We start from the raw sequence: 18026 nt of genomic DNA on the forward strand, positions 1-18026 counted from the left end.
TCAGCCCTTACAGTCTCTCGTTTCGTGCCAATTTTACCATCTTCCCTCTCTCTCTATCTTCCCATCCCCCCTCCAGTCAAGAGTTGCCAACACACTCTCCCGTGTCCACCTGATTTAATTAGCTCACTCTTCATCACTATCTCTCTCCCCGCCACTGACCAGTCCTTTTCATGCCTGATGATTTGTCTTCGGGGATGGTTCCTGTCCTGTACCATCAGAAGTTCTGGGGAGCATTATCTCTGGGATTCCTCTAGTCACAATCATACCATTAGGTGTGGTCTTTTAATGAGAATTTGGGGTCTGCATCTCATTGGTCTCCTGCTCCCTCAGGAGTTGTCTGTTGTGTTCCCTGACAGGGCAGACATCGATTGTGGCCGGGCACCAACTAGTTCTTCTGGTCTCAGGATAATGTAGGTCTCTGGTTCAAGTGGCCCTTTCTGTCTCTTGGGTTCTTAGTTGTCGTGTGACCTTGGTGTTCTTCCTTTGCCTTTGCTCCCGGTGGGTTGAGACCAATTAATGTATTTTAGATGGCTGCTTGTTGGCATTTAGGACCCCAGGTGCCACAATTCAAAGTGGGATGCAGAGTGTTTTCATAATAGAATTCTTTTGCCCATTGACTTAGAAGTCCCCTCAAACCAAGTTCCCCAGACCCCAGCCCCTGCTTCGCTGACCTTTGAAGCTTTCATTTTATCTCGGAAACCTCTTTACTTTTAATCCAGTCCAATTAGGCTGACCTTCCTTGTTTTGAGTGTTGTCTTTCCCTTCACCCAAAGCAGTTCCCATCTACAGATTGATCAATAAAAAGCCCTCTCCCTCCCTCCCTCCCTCCCTCCCCCCTTTGTAACCACAAAAGTATGTGTTCTTTTCCGTTTTTTCTATTTCTCAAGATCTTATAATAGTGGTCTTATACAATATTTGTCCTTTTGCAACTGACTCATTTCGCTCAGCATAATGCCTTCCAGATTCCTCCATGTTATGAAATGTTTCAGAGATTCATCACTGTTCTTTATCGATGTGTAGTATTCCATTGTGTGAATATACCACAATTTATTTACCCATTCGTCCGTTGATGGACATCTTGGTTGCTTCCAGCTTTTTGCTATTGTAAACAGAGCTGCAATAAACATGGGTGTGCATATATCTGTTTGTGTGAAGGCTCTTGTATCTTTAGGGTATATTCCGAGGAGTGGGATTTCTGGGTTGTATGGTAGTTCTATTTCTAACTGTTTAAGATAACGCCAAATGGATTTCCAAAGTGGTTGTACCATTTTACAATCCCACCAGCAGTGTATGAGAGTTCCAGTCTCTCCGCAGCCTCTCCAACATTTATTATTTTGTGTTTTTTGAATTAATGCCAGTCTAGTTGGTGTCAAATGGAATCTCATCGTAGTTTTAATTTGCATTTCTCTAATGGCTAATGATCGAGAGCATTTTCTCATGTATCTGTTGGCTGCCTGAATATCTTCCTTAGTGAAATGTGTGTTCATATCCTTTGCCCACTTCTTCATTGGGTTGTTTGTCTTTTTGTGGTTGAGTTTTGACAGAATCATACAGATTTTAGAGATCAGGTGCTGGTCGGAGATGTCATAGCTGAATATTCTTTCCCAGTCTGTAGGTGGTCTTTTTACTCTTTTGGTGAAGTCTTTAGATGAGCATAGGTGTTTGATTTTTAGGAGCTCCCAGTTATCTGGTTTCTCTTCATCATTTTTGGTAACGTTTTGTATTCTGTTTATGCCCTGTATTAGGGCTCCTAGGGTAGATCCTATTTTTTCTTCCATGATTTTTATCGTTTTAGTCTTTATGTTTAGGTCTTTGATCCACTTGGAGTTAGTTTTTGTGCATGGTGTGAGGTATGGGTCCTGTTTCATTCTTTTGCAAATGGATATCCAGGTATGCCAGCACCATTTGTTAAAAAGACTATTATTTCCCCAATTGACTGACACTGGTCCTTTGTCAAATATCAGCTGCTCATAAACGGATGGATTTATATCTGGATTCTCAATTCTGTTCCATTGGTCTATGTGCCTGTTGTTGTACCAGTACCAGGCTGTTTTGACTACTGTAGCTATATAATAGGTTCTGAAATCAGGTAGGGTGAGGCCTCCCACCTTCTTCTTCTTTTTCAGTAATGTTTTGCTTATCCGGGGTTCTTTCCTTTCCATATGAAATTAGTGATTTGTTTCTCTATTCCCTTAAAGTATGACATTGGTATTTGGATTGGAAGTGCGTTGTATGTATAAATCGCTTTTGGTAGAATAGACATTTTTACTATGTTAAGTCTTCCTATCCATGAGCAGGGTATGTTTTTCCACTTAAGTGTGTCCTTTTGAATTTCTTGTAGCAGAGTTTTATAGTTTTCTTTGTATAGGTCTTTTACATCCTTGGTAAGATTTATTCCTAAGTATTTTATCTTCTTGGGGGCTACTGTGAATGGTATTGATTTGGTTATTTCCTCTTCGGTGTTCTTTTTGTTGATGTAGAGGAATCCAAGTGATTTTTGTATGTTTATTTTATAACCTGAGACTCTTCCAAACTCTTCTATTACTTTCAGTAGTTTTCTGGAGGATTTCTTAGGGTTTTCCATGTATACGATCATGTCATCTGCAAATAGTGATAGCTTTACTTCCTCCTTACCAATCTGGATACCCTTTATTTCTTTGTCTAGCCTAATTGCCCTGGCTAGGACTTCAAGTACGATGTTGAATAAGAGTGGTGATAAAGGGCATCCTTGTCTGGTTCCCGTTCTCAAGGGAAATGCTTTCAGGTTCTCTCCATTTAGAGTGATATTGGCTGTTGGCTTTGCATATATGCCCTTTATTATGTTGAGGAATTTTCCTTCAATTCCTATTTTGGTTAGAGTTTTTATCATAAATGGGTGTTGAACTTTGTCAAATGCCTTTTCTGCATCTATTGATAAGATCATGTGGTTTTTATCTTTTGTTTTATTTACGTGATGGATTACATTAATGGTTTTTCTGATATTAAACCAGCCTTGCATACCTGGTATAAATCCCACTTGATCAGGGTGTATTATTTTTTTGATGTGTTGTTGGATTCTATTGGCTAGAATTTTGTTAAGGATTTTTGCATCTATGTTCATGAGGGATATAGGTCTAAAATTTTCTTTTTTTGTAATGTCTTTACCTGGTTTTGGTATCAGGGAGATGGTAGCTTCATAGAATGAGTTGGGTAGTATTCCGTCTTTTTCTATACTTTGAAATACCTTCAATAGTAATGGTGTTAACTCTTCTCTGAAGGTATGGTAGAACTCTGCAGTGAAGCCATCTGGGCCAGGACTTTTTTTTGTTGGGAGTTTTTTGATTACCGTTTCAATCTCTTTTTTTGTTATGGGTCTATTTAGTTGTTCTACTTCTGAATGTGTTAGTTTAGGTAAGTAGTATTGTTCCAAGAATTTATCCATTTCTTCTAGGTTTTCAAATTTGTTAGAGTACGATTTTATGTAGTAATCTGATATGATTCTTTTGATTTCATTTGGTTCTGTTGTGATGTGGTCCTTCTCGTTTCTTATTCGGGTTATTAGTTTCCTTTCTTGTTTTTCTTTAGTCAGTCTAGCCAATGGTTTATCGATTTTGTTAATTTTTTCAAAGAACCAGCTTTTGGCTTTGTTAATTCTTTCAATTGTTTTTCTGTTCTCTAATTCATGTAGTTCAGCTCTAATTTTTATTATTTGTTTTCTTCGGGTGCCTGATGGATTCTTTTGTTGCTCACTTTCTATTTGTTCAAGTTGTAGGGACAGTTCTCTGATTTTGACTCTTTCTTCTTTTTGTATGTGTGCATTTATCGCTATAAATTGGCCTCTGAGCACTGCTTTTGCTGTGTCCCAGAGGTTTTGATAGGAAGTATTTTCATTCTCGTTGCTTTCTAAGAATTTCCTTATTCCCTCCTTGATGTCTTCTGAATAACCTTTCTAATTTCTTCAATTGCTTTTTCTGTGTGTTCCTTGGCTTGTTCTGCGTACTGTTTCACTTCCTTCCTGATGTCTTGAAGGGTTCTGTATACTAAACTTTTGTATTCTGCATCTGGTAATTCCAGGTATGAACTTTCATCTAGGCGATCCCTGGATTGTTTTCAGAGCCTGTTGAGGTGATCATGGTCTGTTTCTTTACATGACTTGATATTGACTGTTGTCTCCAAGCCATCAATAAGTTATTGTATTAGTTTATGCTTGCTTACTGTGTCATAGCTGCTTGCTTTGTTTTGTTTTGGTATACCCAAATGGGTTGCTTGAGTGAGCTAGCTTGATTATTTTTGCTTTTGGAGCTCTAACGTCCTGTCCCCGGATGGCTAGAGCCGTTATCAGGTATGTCAGTCTAGGAGTCCATTCAGTTTTCTTGTATGAATTCAGCTCAGGTGTCCAGGTAGCTGATCATCAAGTGTGTGGTACAAGCTCTGTCCTACAGTCTTAGAGGGGCAGGGGTGATTGGCTTTTATACCAGTATCTGATTGCAGCACAGGGTCATGCTCTGAACAAGGCAGGGGGCTGAGAACCGACCCCCAAGTGACTCTGAGGAAAGCACATCCCTGTTCCCTAGAGCGTGCAGGTGGGTGGGTTCTGCAGATGGACCATGGGCACCCAATGTTTTTGGTTGTAAGGACCGGTAGGTACCAGTTACTTTGGACTCTTGTCACGGGTGGCTGGGTGACCTGAGTGGAGCTACCAGTCCTTAGGCCCCTGATGTGGGTGAGGACCCTGTTTAATAGGCAAAGCAATGCCAAACATCAAACACCCACCTCTGCACTGCACAGTTGAAACGGTTGGAGTCTGTCGACAAGGTCCTATTCTCCTGAAATAGGCCCATACAGGTCCATGTAGAAGGGAAAGGTGCTCAAAGTCCACAGACAGTTTATGCTTGGACAAGGGCTGCTCATGTCCTGAGCTCCCCTGGTTAGTGGAGCTAGCAAATTATCTTTTCCCCCAAATGCAAACTTTTTTCTTCCCCAAGGCCAGGAGGATGGCTCTAGGTTCTCAACAGTGCCTATCTCACGCACAGGGAATTCAGCCACTGAAGCCAATTTGCAGGTATGGGGGCACATTAAAACATACGCAAGTAGTTAGCTTTTGCTGAGAGCGCCATTCTCCTCCGGTTCTGGAGCTGTGAGTAGGCTGTGTGGCTGCCTGCTTCTCCCTGAGGAAACTGCAGCCGAACGCTAGTACCATCCTGCCGCCGTGCTCCGGGAATGGTGCCTGAGGGCTCCCTGGGATTCAGGCCCGTTAACTCCTCTCTGGTTCTGAATTGTCTCTTCCTCCCCCTGCTCCTCAGTTCGTTTTCTAAGCTTGCCTTTGAAGCTCAGGGCTCCCAGCTTGTTGCAAATATACTCATTTCACTTGTTTTTTTTCGGGTCTTTGTTATAAAGAGGGCTTGCCGGAAGTTTCTGTCTATTCCGCCATCTGGGCTCCGCCCCTCATCGTTGTTCTTTATTGTTGAGTTTATTGCTGTCATTTTGTAGTGCTTTTTTTTAGTGGTGCTAACATTTTCTTTGTTCCTCTTACTCTCCTGTTCTGAGTTCCTTCTGTCCGTGCATTCCTTTTTCATTTCTTTTGTTTTTGTAGATTTTGTTATTATTGAGACTTTATGTTTTTCTTCATTTTGATGAGCAGGTTTGTTAACTTTCTTTGTGGTTACCTTAAAATTTACCCTTATCTTCCTAGGTTTGAACCAGTCTATTATTACTTGGTATCGCCTTGCATTTTTCTACATTAGAGAGTTGTATACCTATACCGTTTATTCCATCTTTTATTGTTCTGATGTCGTTGTCATTTACAGATTAAACTCTCTGGTTCCTGTTGCAATTCTTCTGGTTTTGAATAGTCCTTGAGAGTTCATTTCCTAGGTTGGTATCTGGCTGCTACAATCTTGCACCCTAGATTCAGGCTGTGGTCTGATGTTGTTTGTTCTGAAACTGAAGGACTCCCTTTAATAATTCTTGTAAGTTTGATTTGGTTTTTACATATTCCCTTAATTTCTGTTTATCTGGAAATGTCCTAATTTTACCATCATATTTGAACAAAAGTTTTGCATGATATATTATTCTTGGCTGGCAATTTTTTTCTTTCAAGGTTTTATATATGTCATCGCACTGCTTTCTTGCCTGCATGGTTTCTGCCAAATAATCAGAGCTTAGTCTTATTGTTTCTCCTCTGTACGTGACTTTGGTTTTTCTCGAGCTGCTAGCAGGACTTTTTATCTTTGGTTTTAGCAAGCATGATTATGATATGCCTTGGTGTTTTTCTTTTGGGGTCTATCCTATATGGGGTTTGCTGACCTGCTTGGATGGTCAGCTATTCATCATTCGTGATATTAGGGAAGTTTTCTGTCAGCAGTTCTTCAATGATGCTCTCTGTTTTCCATTTTCTCTCCCTGTTCTGGAACTCCAATCACTCACAAATTTTGGCTTTTGATTGTATCCCACAAAGGGTTTCTTCATTTTTCTTTGTTCTTTTTTCTGATTTTTCCTCAGAGTTGTAGCCGAGTATTTGTCTTCAATTTTTCTGATTCTGCCCTCCGTCGTTTCACACCTGTTCCTCAGCCCCTCTATGACATTGTCTATTTCTGAAATCTTGTAACCTTTTGATTTCTAATTGTTGTTTCTGAATGATTTTTAGTCGTGAATTTATTTTGGCATTTTGTTCCTGTACTACTTTCCTGAATTGTTCTATTTTTTTTGTCTGTATTTTCCATGAATTTGTCTGCCTTTTCCACAAATTTGTCTATTTTTTCTTCATTTTCATCTGCTTTTTGCTTCAACTCTTTGATCGCTCTGAATATCAGAGATTTGAATTTCCTGTCAGGTAGTTCTAGTACCTTTTCTTCTACTGGAAAGTCATCTGGTGTTTTATTCTGGACGCCTACTTTTTTTAATAGTTTTTTATTATGTTTTGGTATTGTCTGCTGTCTTTTGGACATTCAGGAGTTTTTTTCTTCATTACTTGATTGTATATTTGTTTGTTTTGTCCTGTTTTTCTGTTTTGTTTTGTTTTATCTTGTTATATATCTTAGCAGGCAGACTGTGCGTTCTTTGTTGTTTTCTTGTCTGTAGTCATGATACTTTTCACCTCCTTGTCCAATGGGCAGAGCCAGTCATTCAGCTACGGTGCAGCAGGGCAGGGCCAGCTGAAGGGGAGGGGCTGGGATGGGCTGTTTGTGGCACGTACTACAGCTGACAGGGTGGGCCAAGAATCAGCTCTGGGCAGGTTCCAGCAGGCCGTGCCTGTGCTGCTCGGAGGTATGATGTTCAGTGCACAGTGCAGGTAGGCAGGAAAGAGGGGGGAGATTGTGATGTGTGGAGCTAATAGGGGTATGGGAAAAAGGAGAGAGGAGAGAAAAACAGAAGCCAAAAACAAACAAGCAAAGAAAAAAAAAGAGTGCTAAGGGAGCTTGCCATTGGAGTGGAGAGATAAGAAACTGAGAAATGGAGAAAAGGAAAAGGGAAAAAGAAAGAAAAAAATAACTAGATAAAAATTTGGAAAAGAAAAGCCCCAGGAATCCCGGAATCCTGGAGTCCCACCAGTGGGGCTGCTAAGACCGGGGAAGTAGCTCCCAGGCTGTGCAGTATAGCCTGGCTTGAAGGGGTATAGATGTCACACAGCACCAGGTATTCAGGAGACAGGAAAAGAAGATAAATATAGAGAAATGAGAATTGAGAAATGAAGACAGACAGAAAGGGAAAAAGAGAGAGAAAAGAAAAAAAGAGAAATGCCCCCAGGGATCCCATCTACACAGCTCCGCAGACTGGGAGAGTGGCTCCTAAGCCGTGCAGTGCAGCCCAGCTTAAAGGGGCTCCCTAGCTGCAAAAAGGAAAAGGAAACAAACAAACAGAACAGAACAAAGCAAAACAAGGAAAAATAAAAGCCCCAGGGATCCCACCAGCATGGTGTCATAGGCTGGGGGAGTGGTTCCCCAGTCAAGCGTGGCTTCACAGCCTTTCAAGAAGAAACAAAAATGGCACATGGAGCCAGGTGTTCCAGGGAAAGGAGGGGGAGGCAGTAGGAGGCACAGAAGAAACCAAAAGAGACAGAAAGAAGCAACACCATCTCAGGGGCCCAGCCAATGTAGGCAGGGCAAATCTAAGCAGTCTGAGGCCAAAGCAGTTGCCTCCTAGCCGAGGGACTGAGGCTGATGGGAAGCAGAGGAGGCCAAAGTAGGGGGAAGAAAGGGGGCCTAGGAAAGCATATATCGTTCGTTACCAAGAAGTCCGTCTCCTGCTGGAAACGTTGTGAAGCTGCTTTCCTCTACTCCCTGTCCACTGATCTCCGATGTGGTTGGGGCGAATCCAAGCGGCAGGGACACTGCAGTTCCCGGCCAGCCAAGCCACCGCAGCCAGCCAGGAAGCTCAGAGGTAGCATGGGGGGAGAGAATGGGAGATGGAAAAGCATGTATCGCTGGTTGCTGGGTGCTCTATCTTCTGCTGGGAGTTCCACAAAGCTGCTTTCCTGTGTTCCCTGTCTACCGATCCCTGACTGGAGTCCAAGATGGTGGATCCATGCTGCATTAGATGATGAGGCCCTCCGCACGTATCTCTCCTCGCTCTCCGTCCTCTGTCAGTTTCTTATTCCATTCAGTGCTTGGCTGAGTTCTCTATCTCTTCGGTTGGCACTTTAGATTCCAGGAATGACGTTTGTCTGTGTTTTATTTAGTTTTTTGGGTCTTTGCCATGGAGGGACGGCATAGTGCTTCTGTCTGTGGTGCAATGTTGGCAGGAAGTCAGAAGCTACTAATTTTTAAATGAACCAGTGTTATTCATTTTCAAATGAAAATGCCTTGAGTCCCTTTTCCTAGCAATCTCTATTTGTAAATTTTTACTAAATTATTAATAATACTTTCTTGCTTTAACAAGCCATACATTGCAAATAAAAGTAACTGCACAGTGATACAAGCTAATTCAGCCTTTCAGAATATACTGGTCATTCTATAGAACAGGAAGTATACCAAAATGGGTAGACTACCTACTGGCAACCAGAAACTATCACAAAGATCCTTTTGTAATTAAGTAGAAAGTAAGAACTTATTTAAGTTGTGTTTCTCCCTCAAAGTCAATTTGACCATACTTCTCCAGGGAAGGCTATAATCCACATCTATTTAAAGAAAATGCTGTTTTGTTATTACGAAGGTTTTGAAATAAAAGTTACATTGAACTTTGAGTATCACAGCACTTGTTACTAATAAAAAGAGAACTAAAAAGTCTATGGTTCCATCAGAAGGCTACAGCTATTACAAAAAGATGGGAGCTAGTTTATATACAGTGTTTCATTAATTATTTTAAAATATTCTGGGAAATTTTATTTTTCATTTGCATGGAGTTCAAGAATCCCCTTAAGTGTTAATGAAATAAATATATACCTGCAAATGTTTAGTCTGTTAGTCACAGAAAGTTTGTCCATTCTGCAGAACTTTGAGCAAACTCTCACATCTATTTCTGCAATTGCTGCCATAAATTAAGTACCTGCTAAGTGTAAACTAGAAACCCTGGTGGCATAGTGGTTAAGTGCTACGGCTGCTAACCAAAGGTTCAGCAGTTCAAACTCGCCAGGCGCTCCTTGGAAACTCTATGGGGCAGTTCTACTCTGTCCTGCAGGGTCGCTATGAGCTGGAATTGACTCAACGGCACTGGGTTTGGTTTTGGTTTTTTTTTGAAGTGTAAACTCTTGGACTAGGCATTTTATCTACATTTTTTAGCTCATTTAATGCAATAATCAAGGAACCCTGGCGGTGCAAGGTTAAGCACTTGGCTACTAACTGAAAGGTTGGCAGTTCGAACCCAATGGCCACTCTGTGGGAGAAAAGACCTGCTGATCTGCTCCCAAAGGGGTTACATCCTACAAAACTCTATGGGGCAGTTCTACTCTGCCATATCAACTAGAATCAACTAGATGCCCCACAACAACAATAACCCAATGAAACACACACGGTGCCCACTTTGCAGATGCAGAAACTCAGAGTGTTTAACTTGCTTCCCAAGATCACAGCGTCAGGACACAACAGGACCAAGAGCCAGACCAAAACCCTGGAGCTCCCAGCCCCACTCTCCCCACGTTGCCCCCAGTGTAATTGAGTGCAGCAGCAGAGCCAACTGCCCATCTGATATCCACCTTCTTCTGCCTTACTAGCAAAATCTCAGTTTTATTTGGGCAGCACATACATACCTAATTAAAACTCCTTCATTTCCCTGAAGTCTCTTTAGAGGAGGTGACCATGTGTGACAGGTTCTGGCAAACAGAAGAACCTAGGGAGGTGATTCATTCCTGGATGAAGGGCAAAACTCATTTGAGAAAATCTCCAGAGTCTTCGCTCAACCTAAGAGCTTGGCCTGGATGTCCAGCTCCCACCTCATGACCTTGAGAACAAACTCCGCACTATGGGTGGCAGTGCTGAATTCAGAAACTGAGCTGCAGGAAGTAAATTCGATCCCATTTGTTCAAATACTCTAATAGAGTTTTCTCCTATTTGAAGCTGAAACCCTTCCTAATTAATTCACCAAGTAAGAATTTTGTAGCCTGAAGTGTTACTGTTAGGTGCCGCTGGGTCAATTTTGACCCATAGCAATCCTATGTGACAAAATAGAACTGTCCCACAGAGTTTTCTAGGCTATAATCTTTACAGGAGCAGATCATTAGGTCTTTCTCCCACGGAGCCACTGGGTAGGTTCAAACCGCCAACCTTCCAATTAGAAGCTGAGCACTTAATAATTACGCCACCAGGGCTCCTTTAGTCTGAAGTAGTACAGTTTTATATCATGGGCCATAAATGTATTTCCCAAGCCAGGCTTTTTTTTCAAAACCCCTAATGGCCTCTGTGACGAAGTGAACCAAGGAAGGACACACATGAAATCTAGTAATTTCCTACATAGGGCAAGAATAACATGTAGATGGTGGCAGAGATGAGATACAGTTCCTCGAAAAGCTCTTTTTTACATTATTTTGATGTTTTTAACCATGCCTACTCAAACTATGTAAATAACTTCCAAATTAAACCAAACATATCAAAGAAGGATATGTTAGCCTTTTACCTTCTCTGTCAAGAAATCAACAAAAATACTTTACCTTCCGTGGGTCTAGCAGATAATTCAAGGTGCTTTTCTGTAATAGTCTTCTCTTCACCTGTTAATACCTGCAGGCAAAAGATAATAATGTATTTCTTTAAGCGACAAGGGCTAAAAGCCCATGATGTTTTATAAAATATTCAGAACATTAAATTACACCCTCCTTAACATATTCCTGTATTCCTTTACTTATATTTACCAATTTAAGTATTCCCAGAGCACCAATCCTTATATACTTATGTTTATGTTTTCCCAGACTCTAAACAGAGAGCTGAGTGATCAAAGCTTCTTTACATTAACAGTCAATATTAATAACTGTTAATAATGAGGACGCACCTCTGCGGTCCTCATTACTATCTGTACCCAAAAAATCTTTAGAGTTTATGATATCACTTCTCTGTGTTATACATATTTCAAAGCTACTGCACATACAAAATTTAGCCAGAATATCTCAATTGCCAAAACATTTTGAATATACAAACATTTCATAAATATACTTCTTACGAAAAGTAGCATGCTCAACAGTTTGATCTTCTGAGAACATTCCCAATGTGTATCTCGTATTTGCAAAGAAACAGAAATATTCTGGATGGCATAAAGAGGAGAACACTAAGTTGTTGTAATTATAAAAGGAATTCAAAGAATGAGAAAGAAAAAAAGTAATTCACCAATTATAGTATTCTGAAAGAAAATAAGGAAGGGAACTCCAAACAAATATAATTATAGTGGCCTGTAGCCTGAAGACTCAGGAATCTAGTAAGATTGACATTCAGGGAAAACAATTTTACAGCTACTTTACCAGAGTGCCAGAAGTGTCTTGAAATCCTTCTCCACACCTGAGCCAGGCTTCAGAGAGGGAGGCGGCTGCCCCCACTGTCCTGAGGCTTGCCTTTCTGAACTGTAGTGGTCTCTCTCTTGGAAAAAATGGGTATTCTATATCCCAATTCCTTTTTCTCTGCAGAAATGAGGGAGAGAAGGAAATCAACTACATTAAATATACATTAAATTAACCATGGAAATCCAGGAAGACAGCAGGGCAAAAGTATAGTTTCTTATGTCTCCAAACCCTCACATAAAAATAGAGCAAACCAAACTAAATATCAACTAAACAACAAACCCTATGCACATGGATAATTCTTAAAACTAGCTAACAACTCCAAAATACAAGTGGGTGAGGACAAACAACCAACACTGCTAAGTCCTATATTATCAACTCTATGAGGGAAGAAATAAGCAATGAGACAAAGGGCCCACCTGCAAAAAGGAGAACTGTACCGTGGACAGCAGACAAGAAAACAGGGCGGCCACCTTGAGGACAGAGTGAGGGTAAGGGGTCAACCTTAGAAGACCCAAAGTGGTAAGAGCAACCTATGAAACTTTAAACTGGCCAGTAGGGACTCCTTTCCAAGACAGGGCCCCATGCTGAAAAGAAGCTGCTGGGAGTGAAATCATCTTTAAGACCCAGAGAGAACAGAAACAACAAACAAACAAAAAAAAAAGTCTAAGTGGTGGAGCAGAACAGAGCTAGGAAATGACAGTAAATAAATAAGCGGCTGCCTTTTTGCACACTACCAAAAAACAACAGAAGTTAGAAAAGCTATCCTGAATTCTGCCTCCTTCTAAAAGTTTAGAAGAACTATTATGACATGAAAATAAGCAACAGAAAAGTATAAAATCCCACTCCTAGTAAGTTATTTACCCAGAAGAAATACAAATATGTGTCCACGAAGAGGAATGTTCATAAGAACTTTATTCACAGTAGCCCAAAACTGAAGCAACGCAAAGCCATTATCAGGAGAATGGTTAAACAAATTGTGGTATATTCGTACAGAAGACCACTACTCTTTAATAAAAAGAAACAAACTACTAATAAATTTAACATGGAAGAATCTAGCAGACATGCTGAGTGAAAAAAAACCAACCAGAAGAGTACATACTTCACTTCTATGAAGTTCTGGAACAGAACTAACTCAAGTTGAAAAATTCTACCAGTGGCTTCCTCTGGGGGATGGGACAGAATGAGATGAGTTGGGAATTCTCAGGGGGAAGAAAAATGTTCAATATTTGATACAATATTGATAGGGATGTGAGTTACACTGACAATGACTGTTTTCAAAATTGTACAACTGACATGTGTGCACTGCAATTACATAATTTTTATCTAAAAAGCTTAAAAGAAAATTAGCAGGGTGTAGGAAGTGGGTGGAATTATAGATGAAAGAAGAATGGCAGAATGTTTATGACTATTGACACTCGGTGGTGAATACATCTGGGTTCATTATACTATTCCATTTGTATATGTTTGAATATTCCCACAATAAAACATTTAAAAATCATGAAAAAAAAAGTATAAAAGTCAAATGCCATATAAAATTATTATTCGGAAAAGGAAAATAAGGAGCAGAATATCTCAAAACACAATTAAAGTGTGTCAGAGACATACCTATAAAGCAGATCAAATGGTAATCTACTAATTCAAAGTGAGACAAGAATTCAGTTACTAAAAGAAATGAAAAACCTAAGGATTTAGAAATAAAATAAAAACTTATTTCAGACATAAATATAAGCCAGGAAGAATCCAAGAATAAACAGGTATCAAAGAAAGTGTTTTACAAGAAATAGAAGGAAAAAAGAAGAAAATTTTAAAGTTCTCTGCCCCCCGAATAAAGAAAGGGTAAAAGGATTCAAGAGAAATACAGTATGATAAAGATTTTGTCTGGATTCAACATGCAGATAACAGGAGTCCCCCCAAAAGAAAACTGGAACAATGGGACCAAACAAATACTAAAAACTACAGTTCAAGGAAACATTACTGCAAAAATCCTCAAATATATATGGAACTGCAGTGAGCCCAAATAGCCAAAACAATCTTGAAAAAGAAGAAAAAATAGGACTCAAACTTCTCAATCTCAAAACATACTATAACAAAACAGTCTGGTACTGGTATGACAGACATATAGATCAAAGTAATAGAATTGAGAGTTCAAATCAATAATAAACCCATCAATATATCTTCAACAAGGAAACTCAGTCCACTTAAGGGGAAGGCAGAATAAAACCCACTGCCATCGAGTCTATTCCAACTCATAGCAACCCTACAGGACAGAGCAGAAACTGTCCTACAGGGTTTCCAAGGCTCTAATCTTTACAGAAGCAGACTGCCACATCTTTCTCCTATGGAGTGGCTGGTAGGTTCGAACCGCCAACCTTTCCACTGGCAGCCGAGTGCTTTAACCACTGCACCATAAATGATGTTGACAAAAGTGAATTTCCACGTACAAAATAATGAATGTGTACCCATATCTTTCAGCATATATGAAAATTAACTCAAAATTGATCAACATTTTTATATAAGAATTAAAAGCATAAAAATCTAAGAACAACACATACCAGTGATCCTCTGGGATCTGGTTTTTAACAATGGATTCCTAGATATTATGCCAAAAGAATGAGCAACAAAATATAAAATTGATAGATTGGACTTTATCAAAATTAAAAACTTGTGTTCGACAAGGAACTTTATCGATAAAGTAAAAACACAACCTACAGATTGAGAGACTATTTTGGGGAACCATGTATCTGATATGGATTTGATATACAGAAAACATAAAAAACTCCTACAACTTAAGAAAAAAACAACCCAATTAAAAAATAGGCAAAGGACTTGGAAGACATTTCACCGAAGAAGAAATACAAATGGCCAACAAATACATGAAAAGATACTCAATATCATTAGTTCTTAGAAAAATGCCGGTAAGAAGTAATACTTCATTCCCAGCTAAGATGGCCACAACCACAATAGCAGAAAACAGCATGCGTTGGTGAGGATGTGGAGAAACTGGAACTCTCATGCATTCTTGAGCAGGACTGTAAAATGGTACAGTTGCTGTCGAAAACCATCTGACGGTTCCTCAAAGGTTAAACACAGCATCACCATACAAAAACCCAGTGCTGTCGAGTCAAGAATCACCATATGATACAGCAATTCCACTCCTAGGTATATAAGCAAAAGAATTGAAAACAAGAAGGCAAACATATACTTGTACACCAATGTTCACTGCAACACTATTTACAATAGCCCAAAGGTGGAAAAAAACAAAATGTCCATCAGCAGATGAATAGATAAACAAAATGTGGTGAAAACATACAATGGGATATTATTCAGGCATTAAAAAAAGAAGAAACCTGGATACATGCTACATGGATGAACCATGAAAACATTATGCTGAGTGAAATAAGTCAGTCACAAAAAGACAAATATTGTATGATTCCACTTACATGAAATCTCTAGAACAAGTGAATGTATAGAGACAAAAGTTTATTAATACTTATCAGGAGTGGGAGGTAGGGGGAGTGGGGGAATCATTGTTTAGGGGGCAAGGAGCTTTTGTTCAGAGTAATGAAAAAACGGGAAACACATGGTGGTGGTTGCACAGCACGATGGATGTAATTCATGTCACTGATGAACGTAATTAATGTTACAATGTTAAATGTAAAAAATGTTGAAATGGCAAATGCCTTGTGATAGATAGATAGATAGTAGGTAAATAGGTTAGACAGATAGACAGACACACATACATATTTATATATCAAACCAAAACCAAACCCAGTGCCGTCGAGTTGATTCCGACTCATAGCAACCCTGTAGGACAGAGCAGACCTGCCCCAAAGAGTATCCAAGGAGCGCCTCGCAGATTTGAACTGCTGACCCTTTGGTTAGCAGCCATGGCACTTAACCACTATGCCACATATATATATCATACACAAATACCTTCCCATTACTGAAAAAATAAATTTTTGAAACTACATATTGAAACAACGTATCACATACCTGAAAATATCAACCCAGAAGCAACCAAGATATATTATAATAATAAAAATAATAATAATTAATATTAATAAAAATCCTTTGACTTATAAGGGAATAAATATTAAATTATCATATGACAGTGACAGCACCATTTCAAGTAAGAAAACAAGACACTCAAGGGAAGAAAATGTTAATTTCTTTAACTTTTTTCATTTGCATTTTAAAGAAAATTTTAGATTTAGGCTAGGAATCAAATTAAGGTTGACTATTATAACTTGGTCATTTAATCAGATATATCATCCATCATCAATACCATTATAGTAAAAAATTAATTAAGATTAAAATATAACATTAAAACTTCCTTAATTCACATTTTAGGAAGCCAAATTCAAGGCACCAGATCTAGGGAGATTTTTTCAATCTGTCTACTCTGGGGAAAGATCCTTGTCTCTTTTCCAGCTTTTGTTCCTCTGTATTTTAACAATCTTCACGTGGCCTGACATCTATCTTCCCTTATCTGTGCTTCCTGTTTCTTCCTTCTGTACCTAATCTGCTCCTTTTATATCATAAAAGTAACTGGTTTAAGACACACCCTACACTGATAAGGCCTCATATCAGTGAAACCCTATTCCCAAATGGGATTGCATCCACATATAGCATTTACAACATGTATTTTGGAAAGACGCAATTCAATCCACAAGACAGTAACAAAATAGGGATCCTTAAGTCTACTTGGATGGATAGCGGAAGGGAGGGGAGGGAGAGAGGAAAGGAGGAAGGATTGCTTCAGAAAGTCAACAATGCATGCTAAAACTAGTAGATGAAAGCTTGATAAGGAAGAAAATATTTACACAATGCCAATGTTTTACATACTGCTACGTTCTAAAAGTACTAGCTTACAGAACTTGCTGGCTTATTCATCATCTGCTAAATAAATCATTTTAGTTTGTCATACTGTGGCAGCCTGACTGTTTGTGACAATGCTGAAAGCTATGCCACCAGTAATTCACATACCAGCAGGGTCATCCATGGCAAAGAGGTTTCAGTGGAGCTTCCAAACTAAGGCAGACTAGAAAGAAAGGCCTGGTGAACTACATCTCAAAATTAGCCAATAAAAACCCTATGGACCACCGCAGAACACTGTACAATATAAAGGTGGAACATCACCCCCTAGGTTGGAAGGCACTCAAGATACACATTGGCTGCAACAATGGACTCGAGCATCCAATGATTGTGATGATGGCACAGGACTGGGCAATGTTTTGTTTTGTTGTACATGGGGTCTCATGAGTCGGAGCTGACTCAACAGCAACTAACAATAACAACATGTCCTGGAGAGAAAATGCCTGATTATGAGAAAGTAAAATGTGCACGTACGCTTACATGGTAAAATAAATTACCTGGTGTTGGCATCTTCAAGCACCTAAGCAATGTTTTAACAACCCAGTCTACTTTACTACGGCTATTTTAAAAGATTTTTATGTTAGAACTCTAACATCTGGCAATTTAGCCCTCTTCTTTTCATTATTCTCAACAATCATGAACTTCTTAACATAATAATGCTGGAAATATGGTAATGTGTTTCCTTTCAATACTTGAAGAAGCAGCAGAATTATTTTCCACTAACCCTGTACTCCCACGGTCTGGGTCCAGTTTTATTTTATTAATCACTCTCCACTCAAAAGTGAACAGTGAATTCACCTTGGTTCTTTCACTTTCCTGCTTCTATACTGTTAAAAGCTTGAGGTACAGTAACCTATAAAAACAAGATATTAAAGACTTATCTCCACACAACGGTGGCAAACTAGGGCATTATCAAGGTCCTTTCAAATGCTACAAATTCAAGTATTTCTGTCTCTTCCCTTCAAGCCTTCTAATATACCCTCTACCCTACTGGTGCAATACTAACTTACTGTCTTTCAGAAGGAGAGAAGACTGAATAAAACGTTTAGAGTCCTGAGCTTAAAAGCAATCAGTTAAAAAGATGCCAAGAGTTGCCAGAGGGGGAGCAAGATGGCAGCAAAAAGAGTAGCATGCCCTCGTTTGCTACAACAATCCAAAAGAAAGCAAGTAAAAACCGATGAAATGGATTATCTTGCAACTCTGGACATCAATTAACAGGTTTGCAGACCAAACTGAACACTGAATTAAGAAAAAG

The 18026-nt window shown here is 39.4% G+C and overlaps 1 protein-coding gene across 2 annotated transcripts in view; it reads right to left on the bottom strand.

The window, feature by feature from the left end:
• SPIDR (scaffold protein involved in DNA repair) overlaps positions 1 to 18026 on the bottom strand; it is a 778935-nt gene that overhangs the window by 694367 nt on the left and 66542 nt on the right. For both annotated transcript variants that reach the window (XM_064267703.1, XM_064267702.1), the window contains exons 2-3: positions 11858 to 12013; positions 11060 to 11126 (exon numbers count right to left, since the gene is read on the bottom strand). In XM_064267703.1, the coding sequence (XP_064123773.1) occupies positions 11060 to 11126; positions 11858 to 12013 (223 nt within the window). The remainder of the gene's footprint in view (positions 1 to 11059; positions 11127 to 11857; positions 12014 to 18026) is intronic.

Source organism: Loxodonta africana, chromosome 14 (assembly GCF_030014295.1).
Source record: "Loxodonta africana isolate mLoxAfr1 chromosome 14, mLoxAfr1.hap2, whole genome shotgun sequence".
Taxonomy (NCBI): domain Eukaryota; kingdom Metazoa; phylum Chordata; class Mammalia; order Proboscidea; family Elephantidae; genus Loxodonta; species Loxodonta africana.